This window comes from Carcharodon carcharias, chromosome 18, assembly GCF_017639515.1.
Source record: "Carcharodon carcharias isolate sCarCar2 chromosome 18, sCarCar2.pri, whole genome shotgun sequence".
NCBI lineage: Eukaryota > Metazoa > Chordata > Chondrichthyes > Lamniformes > Lamnidae > Carcharodon > Carcharodon carcharias.
Genome location: NC_054484.1, coordinates 71758784 through 71775969, shown reverse-complemented (window position 1 = coordinate 71775969; position 17186 = coordinate 71758784). Strand labels below are relative to the sequence as shown.

At 42.9% G+C, this 17186-nt stretch overlaps 1 protein-coding gene across 2 annotated transcripts in view; it reads left to right on the top strand.

Moving 5' to 3' along the window:
* Positions 1 to 17186, top strand: part of mao (monoamine oxidase) — a 384518-nt gene that overhangs the window by 336495 nt on the left and 30837 nt on the right. For both annotated transcript variants that reach the window (XM_041211760.1, XM_041211761.1), the window contains exons 9-11: positions 3028 to 3124; positions 10955 to 11008; positions 12418 to 12475. In XM_041211760.1, coding sequence (XP_041067694.1) covers positions 3028 to 3124; positions 10955 to 11008; positions 12418 to 12475 — 209 coding nt within the window. The remainder of the gene's footprint in view (positions 1 to 3027; positions 3125 to 10954; positions 11009 to 12417; positions 12476 to 17186) is intronic.

The following is a 17186-nucleotide window of genomic DNA, read 5'->3' as shown; positions in this document are numbered from 1 at the left end:
AGCAGTTCAGAGAAGGTTCACTCAACTGATTCCTGGATTGAAGTGTTATCTTATGAAGAAAGGTTGGACAAGCTGGGCTTGCATCCATTGGAGTTTAGAAGAATGAGAGGCGATCTTATTGAAACATAAGATCCTGAGGGGACTTGACAGGGTGGATGTAAAAAAGGGGGTTTCCTTTTGCGGGACAGGCTAGAACTAGGGGACATAGTTTAAAAATAAGAGGTCTCCTATTTAACATGAAGGTGAGGAGAATTTTTTTCTGAGGATCATTAGTCTGTGAAATTCTCTTCCCCAGAGAGCAGTGGAGGCAGGATCATTGAATACTTTTAAGGCTAAGTTAGATTCTTGATTGACAAAATCAAAAGTTATAGGGGGGTGGACAGGAAAGTGGGGTCGAGGCCACAATCAGATCAGCCGTGTTTTTGTCAAATGGCAGAGCAGGCTCAATGGGCCAAAAGGCCTACTTCTTCTAATTTATATGTTTATTTGTACTAGCCCAAGGTCAGGGAAGATTGGGGAGTTGGAGGGGGGAGTGGGCAATATTGCAGAGGTTGTAGGTGGGGTGTGGGGAGGGAAGTGCATGGGAAGGGAGATAGATTCAAGTTTGGATCCATGGAAAATTGGGGTAAGAAGCCAGGCAATGTCAGGAATGCCAGGTTTGGGGACCTTTGGAGGCCAGAGGCAGATTGGCAGATTGGAGGCTCGGGTCTGAGAGATCAAAAGGGTTCGGTGAGAGGATCAGAGGCCACGTGGAAGAAATTGGAAGGGTTGTTGGGAGATTGGAAGAGTTCAGGAATGGGTGAGGGGTCCAATGTTGGAGTTAGGTAAAGCATTTAAACTGGAACCAACAGATGAGTGGAAATGCACTTGCATCCTGGGTCCAGTTGTCTTCACCTCCCTTTAGCCATTGGGTTTCCCAAGGTTGGGATTAATTTTAAAATGGTGGTTAAATATGTGGCATGCAAAACATTTACTATATTATATTTACATTGCCACCCCTTAAGAGCGCGTTAGTTGCTCACCCCATGTACCACCTCCATTAAAAACAGAAGTGGGTTGGTTGGGGTCTGATTCAGACTTTTAACATTTTAATGCCCCATCCAACCCAAACCCACACATTTTGAGGTTAAACTTCACCCTCAGTATTTCAGGCCTGTGACAAAAGGATATTAAACTGAAACTTGGGTTGAATTTTTGCTTTTGGGGGCGGAAACAGGAGCTGGGATTGTTTTTGAGCTTCAAGTCCACCTCCGAAGGAAACAGTTGCTCTTTGGGATTTTGACCAGGGCACCTGCTTATTTGGTATGGTGATAGGTCCTCTGTCCAATTAAAGGAGGCAGGTGAGTTATTGAAGCTGGAAGGCCAATTAGATGCATTTCCGTTTGGGAGGAGCAGCAGGAAAGGGTAAATAGAGAGGAGCTTCAACACAGAAGCAATCTTGCACCAACATTTTGAAAAATACTCAAATAAGCAGAAAAAGCAGCTTGGCCGTCAATATGGGGGGAATTCCTCTACAGGTGGCCTTTGTCTACACCAGTGCCTGGTCAGGCAGGGAGGGCCTGTAGGGTTACTTGGAGCCCTGGTCCCCTGGCCTGCTGCTGGGTGGCCACCTGAAGTCGTTTGGGGAAACTAACGGCTAGCTGGAAAATCCCAGTTGGCCGCCTTTAACCACCATTAAACAGACTTGTTTGCTGTCTGCCTCGTGGTGCAGATAGCGCTGACAGCCTCTGAACCTGCTTTGGCAAAAATTGGTGGTGGGAAAAGTCTGTAAAATTGGCACATTGGCCAATATCGGTATTTTCATGCCCCGTCCACTTCTGTTCCCGACCTCGGCAGGGCTTGAAATTCCTGCTCTTTGAATCTGTTTCTCTGCCCATAGATGCTGCTTGGCCTTTTGAGTATTTCCAGCATTTTCTGGTTATATGCCCTCTTCTGTAATCCTTGTTTAGTGATGGTCAGTTTGTACACAGTATTCCAAATGTGGTTGCACTAATGATGATATGTAGGGCTGGATTTTATGGTCCTCTGCTGGCGTGTTTTCAGATGTGGTTGGTGTGGGATTGGGGAGGCACATAAAATATGGTGGGCAGTTAGCACACCACCGTCTCGCCCAATCCCCATAAAATGGAAGGCGGCTGCGTACTGAAATCACCTGCTTGCCCACCATTTTTATACAACTAATTAACAAGCAATTGAGCTTGTTACAAAGCCAATTGACCTGAATATTATGCTGGCCACACCATAATATGCAGGAGGGGCTTGGCCTAAATAGCCAAGTGGTTATGGTACTGGGTTTGTAACCCCAAGATCAGGAGTTCAAATCTCACAGTGGCAAACTATGAAATAATATAATATGCAGGAGGGTGGGAGCCAGAAGGCAGTTTTTTTAACTTTGTGGAAAAAGTGGGAAGAAGACGGAGCACTTCAGAGGTTCCCCTGTGCACATCGGGGGCACGCCCCCAATTTGCTACCCCTGCCCTCCCACTCCACCCCACCCCCCCCTTGTTCCTCACTGGCCTCCAAAACCTGCCCCTAATTCCCCTTGTGCCCCTTTCTAGACTTCCCAATCCCTCCCTGTTCAAAACCCAGACTTGCCTGGGTCTGGACGCAATGGCTGCCTTCATCCTGGTGCCTACTTGCAGACCTGGCCGTGCAAACCACTCAGCTCTGCTTCTGCTGTGACTGCTAGAGCTGCTGGTCAATCAAATTGGCTGGCAGCTCCCAAGGGTGGGACTTCCTCACACTGAGAGGCGGAAACCCCACTGCCTGCTCATTTAGCCTGCTGGCAGCGTGTTATTACTTCCTTTCATCTGCCACCTGTTTGTCCAATTGCCAAGTATATCTAAATCTTCCTATAAATTACCCTGTTTAGCTTTGCAGTTTACTTCCTTAATCTTAATTTACCTTTGTATCATCTGTATATTTAACCACCATACTTGTGACTCTTTGCTTCAGATCATTTATAAAAATATTAAATTGTCAGTCAGCTCAAAACTGCTGTAAGATTTATTTCTGCTTTTTAATCAGATTACTGTGGTAGCCTGATCATTCAAGATGAGGAGTCTCCTATTGAACTGACTCTGGATGATTGCAAACCAGATGGAACTGTCCCTGCTATCATGGGGTACGTAGAATATTGGTTTAGGCACCTGTAGCTGTCATAATAACCTCTAGAGGACTGGTAATCAGAAAGAAGTAGGAAGATTTCATATTGGTTCGGATAAAGAATACACATCCAAAGCACCGTATTTTGTCTTTCTCTTTCCAGATACTGACTGACCTATAAATTTCCAGCATTTTCAGTTTTTGTCCGTTCATACCATAGATTATTTTTGGATTTCATTACGTTTTGACATGCTCTTGTTATGATCCTGTTAGGGACTCATAACATTTAAAGAAGAAACCCAAACACCCTGTGATTAACTGGCAGAACTACGCCAGAAGGTTTTACCTTTTTGAACAAATTTTATTGTATATAAAAAAAATTAAAGAAAGTGAGCATTACTAACCTAACACTATAGTTTACAACTACTTATGCTATGATTCAGTTTTACATTGCTCTTTCTCCCCGCTGCAAAGAATTCCCTTATACATTACAAGAATCACGAAGGTTCTTTAGAGACCGACCCAATGGTATGCCATAACCCTCTGGAATTCACTTCAATTCTGCTCAGTATTCAAGCTACTCCTCATAATACAATATTTTTATAAGGAACTTTCTATTAGCTTTTCGGCTAAGTGACCCTCCAACTTTCTTTAATACCTCATGACTATGGATGTCTCAGGTCCTTGTTCCGGTTGCTGGCAGATATCCAACTGCCTTCCATGCTAACTCTGCTGACTGCTTTCTGCCAAAGGCTCTGAGGACCATTGTGGATTTCTTCCTTTTAGCTGCAAGCTAGGCAAATCTTCTAGCTGCTTCTCCCTTCACGAAATCCAAACTGAGCTTGAACCCCACCCGCATTCCCCACAGTGAACAACAAAGTCAGTATTTGCTTTGCTTAAAGTGCAGGCCTAACAATCATCCCCTTTCATCTCTCAATTCAATGAACTGCAACCTACACCAAACCAAAACTGCAACTGTCTTCTGTGAGAAACACCCAGCTAAATTAAACAAAATAACCTTCTTACCCCACAGCCCATCTCTGTGACAATGTGGCATGCTTTGGGGTGTTCTCGAGCAGAAATGTAGACAATTTATTTTACCTTCAACACAACTGTTAATTTTGTAACCCATGTGAATAATTTTTATTTGTAATGGATGTATTGCCCTCTCTCAAGACTCCCTGGGTGCATGAAGAAACCCACAAGTTTACAAAGCTGCCTTCATCTTCTTCTCATCTGGAAATTACATATATAATTTAAATCTTTTACTGAAATAAGGCTAGACCTTTTGGCTCCATTACAAGCTTAACTATGACTACCTATTCTTTATTGCTTTCATCCCTCTACCCTGACCCTGTAAGATAAACATAGGATAACTTCTAACCGTAATTAATTTCCAACTTGTTTGATTTGCATTCACTTGAAATGCATACCAGTTTCTTGACCAAGTATTTCCATTTATCTTACATTTAATACTTTAATTCCTAAACTAAATGTTATATTCTAAAACATGAATTATGAACTAGATTTTGGCAACAATATTATTTTGTAATTAAAAGTATTGCAATGAATCTTGACTTCCTGTGATGGTGTAGTACTGAAGACTGACTTCTATTCCAAAACTGGCTGGATCCCTAGCTAAGCTGTTCCAGCACAGCTACAATGCTAGCATCAACCCAAAACTCTGGAAAACTGCCTAGGTATACCTTGCCTACAAAAAGCAGGACAAATCCAATCTGACCAATCTTTCAATCCCGCAACTTCTATCACCTAGAAGGACAAAAGCAGCAGATGCATGGGAAAACCACCACTTGCAAGTTCCCCTTGAAGTCGCACATAACCCTGACTTAGAACTATGGCCAGAAGCTTCGGGTCGGCCTGTGCAGGTGGGCCCCGCTCGCCGAAGTGTAAAATGTTGAACGGTAACATCGGGCATGCGTCCTGACGTCACCACGCGTCATTCAGATCTTCAGTTTGGCAGACGCGCACCGGAGTCGACTGCGCGCTCGTCGAACTGTCAAAGGCCTATTAAGGCTATTTAAATATCAATTTAAATAATTAAGATAACTGCCTGTCCAACCTTAAGGTTGGCGGGCAGGTGAAGAGCCCAGGCGGCCTTCGCATTTATCATGAAACCTCATCCATGGGTGGGATGGGGTTTCATGAAGGGTTTTAAATTTCAATAAAAATTTGTAATAAAATTCATAGACATGTCCCAGACAGTGTCACATGAGGGGACATGTTTTAAAAACTTTTTTCTTTATTTAAATTTAAAAAAATCAAACTAATCTCCCTGAGGCAGATCTGTGCCTCAGGGAGATTTCTGCACTCCTTCGCGCGCATGCACAAAAGAGCGCGGGCCCCGATTCAGCCTACTCTCCCCGCACGCACAGAGAGTGCACAGCACTTCCGGGTGCATGTCACGCTGGGCGAGACTTAATTGGCCCACCTACATAAAATGGCGGCACATGGCCGATCGCAGGTGGCGATCTGCTACATGCCTGCCCCTGCCCACTCCCGCCCAGCCCCCCTGACGGGGAGAAAATTGTTCCCTATATTCCGTTCCTTCACTGTTGCTGGATCCAAATCTTGGAACTCCCTCCCTAACAGCACTGTGGGTGTACCTGCACCACATGGCCGCAGCGGTTCAAGACAGCAGCTCACCAGGACCTTAAGGGAAGTTAGCACTGGGCAACAAAATGTTAGCCTTGTCAGTGTGTGCATCCCATGAAAAATTTTTTAAAAGAAAAGTTGAATGGATTAGCAATGGAAAAAAAAATGATTGATGTAAAACAAGCTGCTGACTCACTATCACCTAATTTACACCACCATTCAGTCAAGGTCTATCCCATTGTATTTTGCAGCATTACTTTTAGTTGGAGTTTTTCTACTTTCGAAAATTGTATTGCTGCAAAATTGCACAGAAACATACAGTTGATTAGTTTAGTTATCATTTTTATTCCCACTTTCTGAGGATGATTTTCACTTAAGCGTAAAAGAGGTAGTGAATCATGCTTGTACGACTGCCATTTTTAAAATCAAGTTATTGGGGCTCTTAATCATGGAAGTTGATTAGCACCAAATTTATGGTGAATAATGGCAGTCTTCTTCTTATCGTGTCCACGGACAGTCTATAAATGGCCCAGCCAGAAACTGGACACATTTTTGCGACTTGTTGTTGAATTTGGCAAGATCTGCAACAATGCAGGGTTCCTCTAACGATAGACATTGCAGGAGATGTTGCATAGTCTGTGGCTTAGTTCCACATTCACAAGTTGTCGGGCAGGTTATATATCCCCATTTGCTTTGTGACATCTTTTAATGACCTACACCAGTCCTAAGTCTGTTAAGGCACTTCCAGGTTGCCTAGTTGCAATTAGCTCCTGGGGGAAGGCTTTCATCTGGTAGAATTTCCATCGCTGGGGGTTGTTCGAGACTGGCGAGCTGGTCTTTCCATAAGGCGATGCGGGCTTCAGATGGGGCTGATTGTAATGGAACAACACTGTTTGTGAAGCTCTTCCTTGACTTTAAGTGGCTAGGTGTAGGTGTATGACCATGTGGAGGGTGCCTCTCATCTGATGTTTGACAGAGTCGCTCTTTCTTGCTGGCTATCGTTCTTCTTATAATGGCAGTAAATCAATGAAAGATGAAGGGAGTAATTCTTATAGCGCTGAGGAGCATGGATGAAATTGGGGCACATAAAGTAGTGGCCTTTTCAAGCTTGGGGCTATTACACTGTGTTACCTTTCTTATCCTTCTCTCCTATCACTTATTTTATACTCATTCATAAGCACAAACATCTTGCATGGTATCCTACAATCCAAGTTGGATTTAAAAGGGTTTTCCTGGATCCAGCATTCTAAGACATTCCTTTTCTGCTCTTGTAGCTACTGAAGAGTAGATAGCCAACATTGCCAATGCTCCAGAACATGACAGTACCTTACAGAGAGCTATCTCTTTCTCCAGTGTGAGAGTATGTACTGCAGGTTGTAAATCGTAGATGATGCCATTAGCGGTGCTGGTAAAATCTTGCTTTCACTGCCTCATTTTCACATCTGTTTCTGCTTGACTGCTCCTCCACCCCGCACCTCGCACCCAGCGTGAATTGAGCAGCTGGCTTACTGAGCGGCCTGAGGCATTGAGTTTAACCAAAGGCACAGACATTGAAATCATTGTAGTTTTGCGCCCCCAAGCCAATCCAGTGGGAAGAGTCTGGTGCCAGAAAATGCCTAAAAAGGTCAGTGTGTTTTCTTTTTATTACTTTCCTTGTGAATCTCTGAGGAGCGCAGAGATTATTCCCTTGGTATTCAGTAGACCTTTGCCACCTGACATTCTGCTCATGCCTGCAAGCCAACTGATGGGGCCTATGCAAATGAAGCCAAGCAGTTAAAATCTCCCAGGTCTCTCAATGCTGAGGTCAGTCTCAGCCTGGCCCCCAAAATCTGGGCTCTACTCTTTTAGCTGAAAAGTTCTCTCTTCTTATCAACTGCTAACCTCATCAACTGAAATTCAACCTTTCTCGATGTGGATATTGGTAGATTTCTGTTCCATTTATGTTTAATAAGTTTAAATCGCTTTGGTCATCAGTATAAACTCTATATTTGAGGTAGTTGCTGCTGATGGTTATGAATTCAGGTCTGCTGCAGATACTTTCTTGGATTAAGGAGCTCAGTTGATCCTGTAAACATTGAGTTAGTTTTCTGGGATTGTCTCTGACTGCCTATTTACTTGTACACTAGTGGGACCTGGGAACACAACCTGAGCTGGATATCTATGTCTTTTGCGTTTGTATTTCTTCAATCTCTTTGAAGGTTGATTGAATTAACAGCCCTGTGACAAAACTTGTTCGAATCATTAAACCACTTCATTCTACAATGTGTGGAGCAATAGTTATAATCAGATTCACTTAGTTATCCACAAGTTATAAGATTACCTGATTTAAGAGTTGTCTTTCTTCACTTAAAACTAATTCTGGCTTTTGAGCTTGTCTTTTCTGGGATCATTCTGCAGCTACTGTTGCAAAAGCTAGACAGTTTTTTTAGGTGTCTGACATTCTGTTTTATTCTTGACTGTTCTAACTGAGGCATGAACCTCCCTTATATTTATGTTCAGCTATAGTTCAAGGTTAGCATAGTGAAATCATCGATTTGTGCTACAGAGGGTTATGCTTGCCTGTCAGCTGCCATTCATTCAGTCTTACAAGCCTTCAGTAATGTGGGCACAGTTGACTGCTACAAAACAGTAGCAACAGTAGCATGGGCTAATGGACATTTGTTGGGTCAAAATCCTGGAACTTCCTAAAAGCACTGTGCGTGTACCTACACCGCATGGACTCCAGTGGTTCAAGAAGGTGACTCTCCACCACCTTTTCAAGGGCAATTAGGGGTGGATAACAAATACTGGAGACAGTGATGCCCACAGTCCATGAAAGAATTAAAATATTACTGTTATTAATATAAGAATGTTTCTCTAGTTTGATCCAACTAAAACATTAATTGAACATGAATCCAAGAGCTGAATTCCAATGGTGAGGGGGTGGAACCACCCTTGACACCAAGGTAGCATTAAACCAAGTGTGGAACTAAGGAGGCTTAGTAAAACTGAAGTCAATTGGGAATCCAAGGGTTAACCCTAGAGTGGCTGGAGTCATGCTGAGCGCAAACCTTGTAGTTGTTGGAGGCTGATCTCAACCCTAGAACATTGCAGCAGAAATTTCTCAGAGCAGTGTTCTAGGTACAGCATCTTCATCTATGACACTCCCTCCAACAAAATGTCAGAATTGGCCCTTTTTGCTGATGAATGCAAGTGTTCATCTGATGACTGGCAATTCATCAGATAATAAAGCAGCTCATGGCCACCTGCAGCAAGACCTGGAAAATATCCAAGCTTGGGTGAGCAGGAGCCATCAATGGTCTTTGGGATCATTGTGAGGCTAGATTCCCGTCCAGGTAAACATTATTTCAAAAATTACATTTCTGGTGGCAGTCTCCAATCAGCCTACCAGTTAGACATAATGAATCAAGAGTCGGGGAAATTCCTGATGCTGAAAACTGGACTCTGGTAAAGTGCCCTGAAGGGTCGGATTTTCGTTCTGAAGTGGTGGGTGCCAACGTGAGTGAGGCTGGCTGCCACCGGAAAGAGTTCAGAGGCAGCCACAAGGGCTGCTGGGTGCTGAGGCAGGCTGTTTAAAAGGCTGGCCTCAGTGCTCTGGGATTTTGTTCCAGTTGTAAAATAAAGCAGTAAAACCAAAAGACAGCCATTGAGCCCTCGCTCTTCACAGCCCCACACGCTCCCCATGCCAACATATGCCAACCCATGACCCAACACCCATCTCCATAGTTCTTTATAGCCACGTTGCAACTTAGTGCCAACTGATGCCAACCAATGGCTCCAACCAATACCCTTTGTCCTTCCATGCCAACACACCCTGTATCTGCCAAGAGCAGACCTCAGGTCTTATGCTGAGATGAAATAAAGTGTTAAATGTCTATTACAGACTTCACTATATTTTAAAAAAAACATTGATACAAGATCATCCAGTACATTTAAATCTTTTCAAATACTTAATCCCTTATAAAATAAACATTTCCTTCAAGTTCTTAATGCCTTATAAAACGAACGTTTGTATTCCTAGCCCCACATCAAAGACAGCTAATCTGTTTATAACCTCTCTGAGCTATCAATCAATCTGTGGACTTACAAGCTCCCCACAATGAAAATGATAGGTTGTGGAAGCAGTCATGTGGCTCTAATCCTATAATGATTACCCTCAGACTTATGTCAACAAACATCTATTAAAATTGAAAGTACTGATTTTTTTTTACAACTGCAGGCTGGCTGTTTTCTTATCAAGATTTAAAGGGCAGTGTATTTAAATGGCTTGATGTTCGAAAGACTTTATCCACATTTTACACACATTCACATTGACTCTTACCCACATGGACTGCAGCAGTTCAAGAAGGTGGCTCACCACTACCTTCTCAAGTGCAATTAGGGATGGCAATAAATGCTGGCCAAGCCAGTGATGCTCACATCATTTGAAAGAATAAGTGAAAATAACTATCCTAAAGGGTATCTGACTTCTCCCAAAGGTATACCTTACATCTCCAAAGGGTACCTTACCTCTCCAAAGAATTCCAGTAGGTTTGGACCTTTCCCCAGATTTGTCTAAAGCCCACAAGTCATGTTTCAGAAACTTGTTTGACTTAAATTTCTCCTGTTTGAAGGTAGCTGCACTTTTAAACATGCTGCTGCCTCTGTGAATTATGGATGTGTGAAATACCTACTCTCCTGTTCACCACCACCACCACCACCATCACCAAACCGCACCCCCCCCCCCCCCCAAACACACACCCCAACAGTGAAAACGGAAGTTGCTGGGTTCGGATTCTGGGCTCTGCAGCCATTTTGCTATAGCCCTTCAAAATTTAAGAAAATTTGGGCCAATGTTTTCATAGCAGCCCAATTTTAGAAAGTGGTCCTGAAACAAAATTTTAAGCCACTAATTTGCATAAGCAAAGGATCTCACACCTATATCAAGTATGGGTCCTGTACATCCCTACTTTAATGTTTACCAATATGGCAAGAACATCTCTTCTAGTACAGATTGTGTGCGCACATGTGCCACTCTACATATTGAATGCTTAAGATACAGCAACAATGAATTTCTAGGTCTGTGGGTTGTTAATTTTAAAAAGTCTTTCAGTGTATCAACAAAATGGTTGATTTCCATATGTGGGTGCTGCATGAAAAATTGCTTTGAAAGTAATTTTTGAATTGTGATTTTAAAAAACACATTTAAAATTTAGAGATTTCAGATGTACATATTTCTCTACTCCTTTTCTTTCAGATTTATCCTTGCTCGAAAAGCACGGCGTCTGCTAAATCTCACAAAGGAAGCTAGGTGAGTGAACCTCTTTAGAAATTATACATAATTAATTTCATGCTTTATTATGAGACTTTAATGGGAAATGTGTTAACCACATAGGGATTAAACTCTAGAATCTCCTCCCAAATCTTGTTTCAACTCTTTTCTTCCTTTAAGATACACCTTAAAACTTGCCCTTTAACCAAGCTTTTAGTCACCTATCCTAATATCTCGTCCTTTGGTTTAGTGTCAGGTTTTTGGCTGTGTAGAGTTCGGTGAAGTGTCTTGGGCCTGAATTTTTCAATCGGCATGTGGCGGTGGGCCCGACACGCCAGCGCGTAAAATGACTCGCAATGTTTCTGAACGCGGGTGTACACTGGAGTTGGCTGTGCGCCTGCTGATATCTGATAGGCCTATTAAGGCCATTAATGAATTAATTAATGTAATTGTTTACACTGCCCGTTGAACCTTAAGGTTGGTAGGTGGGCGGAAAGGCCAAGCGGCCTTCACGTTTTTCAGGAAACCTCATCCATGAGCGGGATGAAGTTTCCCAAAGCTTTTACCACTTAAATAAAAACATTTCTGAAATATAAAAGCATGTCCCATCTCATGTGACACAGTCACATGAGATGGGACATGTTTCATTAAACTTTCAAACCATTTATTTATTTCAAAAGCAGATGCCTCAGGGAGATTGAAGCGCTCTTTCGCGCGCATATGTGAAAGAGCGTTGGACCCGACTCTCCCCCCTGCCTCTGCCCGCACAGGTAGCGCTCAGTGCTACGGTTCGTGACTTACGCTGAACAGGCCTTAATTGGCCCGCCCACCTAAAATGGCGGCGGAGAGCTGATCGCGGGTGGTGGTCGGCTCTGCGACCACCCTGCCTGCTCCTGCAGAGCCTGTCCGCTGACTGAAAAATTCAGGCCTTGGAGTTCCTATAATACAAGGGCTACATAAATCCATGTTAATGTATTTGCCACTAATCATAAACAACAAATTATTTTTGTAAATAGCAATTTCGTTTAAAACAAACCATATTTGTGCTAAATGTGCTAAACTACTTGGCCTGAGACTCTTAGAAATGTCCCCCTGCTATGTTGCTCCATTGGTATTCAGATATATCATTATTTCAATCATCATTAATCAGTGTATCAATCTCTGCTTACTTGATCTGCTTGGTGATGAGAGTTTTGGTCTACTGATGGAATAGTATTCAGTATAAAAGCACTGCATATAAATCACCAATTTTGTGATTTAGTGATTGAACAAGTACATTTATTTACAAACCTGCAAAAAAATTGGCAACTGAGGAAAAAATGCCTGTAGATTGAAGTCATACATTGGAGTATCCTAAACCCATGAAACTACGCATTATACACAGCAGCTATTTTATTTGCCAGTGCTTATTTTACAGCATGTGACCTGGATTATTTTTTGTTTTGCAGGAAGCAAAAGATCTGTGAAATTTATGCCAAGGTGCTTGATTCTGAGGAAGCATTGCATGTAAGCTATTTCTTCTCTTGTTATAGGTTTAGTCTATTTTATTTAATAATATTCAGTCATATTTAATATTATGAATTTCCCAAAAACACACTTCACCTTCAAAGGAGGAACCTTCACAGGCCTTCTGGTCCTGTATTATTTTTCTAGTAAAATAGATGTATAAGACCGTCTCTTTTGTACCAGTATTCTGAACAGTGCTCTGGTATCTATATCTTGTCATGCAAATTAGCAATGTTGAAAATGCCAGCAGACTTGTTAAACGGCCTTTAGCTGGCCTGCTAATTGGATTAATTGGCCAACTGCCTTCGAGTCTCTGCCCTTCCTGACTTTAGGAACATCCTGTGACGTCGGGAAGATGTCAGGATTCCCTCCCGATGCCTTCTGTTACCATTTTACCATCCCTCCCACCCTGTCTCCAGAGGACTGGTAAAATCCCGGCCCCTGACACCAAGCAGTCACTTACATTCAGTACGGCAGTGGTCCCCAGTCACAGCAGAAGCAGCAATTATTTTTCAAGTTAGTCTTCCCAAAATTCAGTGGAGGTGGCTCTTCTGGTGCACTTCCTTTGTTACTCTGGTGGGAGAAGGGCTGGAAATTATGATGGGACTCTGATTGCTAAGCCCTAGCCTACCATGATTTCTGTGGAGCCATTGAAGGGAAGGACCCTCTGCCTTCCCTTTATAAGTCCTTTGATATAGAATATAGAAAGGAGCAAGACCAGTAGGGGTGGGATCCCCTACCAGGAGTTTTTGTTCCTTTGAGACCAGGGGCAGAAATTTCGCCCCGTTGTGGGAGGGGTGGGGGGGGGGGCAGTGAACCCACTCGGGGGCGCGCTGCCATTTTACATGGGTGGGCCAATTAAGGCCCGCCCAGCGTGATACTAGCCCAGAAGCACTGAGTGCTCTCTGTGCGGACAGTGGGGGGGGATGATTCCCTGAGTCGGGGCCTGTGCTCTTTCGCGCATGTGCCAAATTAAAAAATTTGCCAACCTCAATATCCTGCCCCAGGAGTTTTATTGGCAGCAATAAGTTTCCTAAGACCAGCCAAACCAAGCCACAATGACACATGTGGGGATATGCCCTGGACTCCCAATAATAAATGAGTGGCGTTTTTATTTTTAAAAGCTGCCCTCTTAAAGATGTCACATGGGGAAGTCTAGAGTTATTTCTGGTCATAGTATATAGACATAAAGAGAGAGATAAATGATTATATAACTCGAGGGGCACTACTCCACCTCAAGCATGGAGCAAGATAAGGGGGCAGGCTTTCATGAACTACCACAGCCAGTATGGGGATTGAAGCTGTACAGTTGGCATTGTACTGCACCACACAATAGCCAACTGAGCTAAAAGCAAAAAACTGCGGATGCTGGAAATCCAAAACAAAAATAAAAACGCCTGGAAAATCACAGCAGGTCTGACAGCATCTGCGGAGAGGAACACAAATAACGTTTCGAGTCCATATCTTCAATAGAGCTAAGGAAAAATAGAAAAGAGGCGAAATATTGGAGAGAAGAGCAATACTTCTTCAAGGTGGGCATTCCTTGAAGAGAAGTGGCAGTCAATTAAACACTAAGATAAAAACAAAAAACTGCAGATGCTGGAAATCCAAAACAAAAATAAAAATACCTGGAAAAACTCAGCCAACTGAGCTAACTGATGGAGGGGAGGCCGAAATTGCATACACTCTTGCCCCTGGCACGGTTGCTCCACTTCCACTGAAGTTGTGTCCTGGGCAGATGGGTAATTGAATTGTAGCCTTAGTGCTGCTAGCATCTGTCTGGTGTATGCCTATATTTAAATTCAATGAACTCCCCCTGCACATTTTTTGTGCAGGCAGAATGTCAAAAAGAAGTAGCTTCACAAAATCATATCCAACTGCTGAAATTGTAATTGGAATTCTCCACAATGTTCAGGCTCACAACGACTTCGCTTCCACCTGTCTCAGATGATCCTGACAACAATCACGCTTATCATTCTCAGCTTAGTCAGACTGCTTTGTGAGTGTAAATACAGGAGAGTCAGGGCTTGGCCTAAATAGCCAAGTGGTTATGGTACTGGGTTTGTAACCCCAAGATCAAGAGTTCAAATCTCACAATGGCAAACTATGAAACAATGTAACTTCATCTGGAAAACAGATGGAAACGTGTTTGTACTCGAAAGAGTTACAGGAGAGTCAGAGCGGCAGTGTAACTCAGAAAGAGTTACAGGAGAGTTAGAGCAGCAGTGTAACTGGCCCTCATCATCATATGATGAGTTCACTCTTGACTTGGCAGGAAGGGCTAAAAGGTGATTGAACAATCAAGTAACCAAGACAAAATCTCCCAGGATTAAGGATAGGATGCACATCTTGATTTCAAAGTGGATGTCTTGCCCATTGGCCAGAAGAAAGAAGCCACGCTGCCTTCTAAGTACCAGCTTCTAAACTGATTTCAGGCCAGGGTTGAGAAATTCCCAGTCAGTGAGCTCCCTTCTCGTCACCTGTGGTGACCAACTATTTGGGGGACTAATGTTTCACCTCAAACAAGGCCCCTGAGAGACAATAGACACAGGCCTAGACCTGGTGAGCAGGATCCACGGCTAAGGTGAGCCTTTGCTGCAATCTCAGCTGAATTACGCATATGCAACTGTCAACCATGCAAATACACCCAGTCAGGAATTGACCAGGGAACTTGAGCAAAAGTACAAAGTTACACAACAACAGCTTGTATTTATATATACCACCTCTAACGTAATGAAATGTCCCAAAGCGCTTTATAGAAGCATTATCAAATAAAGTATGACACCAAGCCACTTAAGGAGATATTAGGTCAGATGACCGAAAGCTTGGTCAAAGAGGTAGCTTTTAAGAAGTGTCTTAAAGTGAGATAGAGGCGAAAAACTTTAAGGAGGGAATTCCTGAGCTTGGGGCCTAGGCAACTGAAAGCACAGCCACCAGCAATTTAAATTGAGGATACACAAGAGGCCAGATTTAGAGAGGCACAGATATTTTGGATGTTGCAGGGCTGGAGCAGATTAGAGGTGGGGATGGGTGAGGTAATGGAAAAATGAGAATTTTAAAAGCAAGACATTGTTTGACACCGGGAGCCACTGTCGGTCAGCGAATACAGGCATGATGGTTTAACAGGACTTGATGCAAGTTAAGACAGGCAGCAGAGTTTTGGATGACCTAGTTATAGAGGGTAGAATGTGAGAGATCAGTCAGGAGTGCATTGGAATAGACTAGTCCAGAGGTATGCATGAGGTTTCAGCAGCAGATGAACTGATGCAGGAGTGAAGTTGGGTGATGTTATGGAGGTGGAAATAGGCAGTCTTAGTGATGATGCAGGAGTATGAGATTCAAAGCTCATCTGAGACAAATATCACACCAAGGTTATGAACAGTCTGGTTTGATCTCACACTGTTGCCATGGGGAGAGATGGAGTTATTAGAAAGGGAACAGAGTTTGGAGTGGGAACCAAAAACAATGGCTTCAGTCCTTAGAGTAATAATCCTTACAGTAATTAGAGGAACCTTTTGATCATCTAGTCCCAGATGGTAGATAATTTGGTAACAGTAGAGGAGTCGTGAGAGATGGTGGTGAGGGAGGTAGAGTTGGATGTCGTCGACAAACATGTGAAAGCAAATGCTATGCTTTTGGATGTTGTTGCCGAGGAACAAAATGTGGATGAGAAATAGGAGGGGGCCAAGGATAAATATTTGGGAGACACCAGAGGTAATAGTGTGGGAGCAGGAAGAGAAGCTATTGCAAGTGATTCTCAGCTTATGTTTAGATAGATATGAGTGGAACCAGGTGCAGTCCCAACAAGCTGGAAGACAGTGGAGAGTTATTGGAAGAGAATGATGTGGTCAACTCTGTCAAAGACTGTAGACAGGTTAAGAAGGACAAGGAGGGAAAATCAATATCAGTACATTGTGCCATCAGTTAATGAGGCTACTCATTGCCAGCAAGCCTTGTAATAGTGTCCTTGTGGACTATATGTTGTAAATGTGATGGACAATGCATCTGCACAACTCATGTACCCTAGCAAAAGAGACCCAGAGGTAGACCAGAGCGCTGTCACAGAAGATACTTGGGGTGCTAAAGCAATGTTTCACGCGATTAGGCCTGTTGGGTGGCACAAGAAAATTCAAACCACAGGATAATATTGGCTCAGATTTTGCTGTAGAAATAATAATGAGGCTAATATCACTGTTAACTGCTGAAATCAGAAATTGATGCCTGAATTACCCTGCTCCTCCAAAAGCTACAGAATAAAAATATCTTGCCAAGAGGCTTTGAAATACATGGAACAGTGCGAAGTTGCTATACTTGTAATTAAGAACCTATTAAATTTGCCAGAAAAAGGACTTGATTTGCCTTTTCCAGTGTAAGTGAATTTTTAACAGCACAATCAGTCTTAATGACCAAACAACTTTTCTGGCACTGAAAATTAGTTTTTACAAGTGTAAAAGGGAAGCTGTTGCCTTAGTGGTTATGTCACTGGACTAGTAATCTAGAGCCCAAGCTAATGCTCTGGGGATTTGAGTTCAAATCCCACAATGGGACCTAATGGAATTTGAATTAAATTAATAAAAATCTGGAATTGAAAGCCAGTCTCAGTAATGGTGACCATGGAACTATTATTGATTGTCATAAAAATCCATCTGCTTCACTGATGTCCTTCAGGGAAGGAAATCTGCCATCCTTATCTGGTCTGGCCTACATGTGA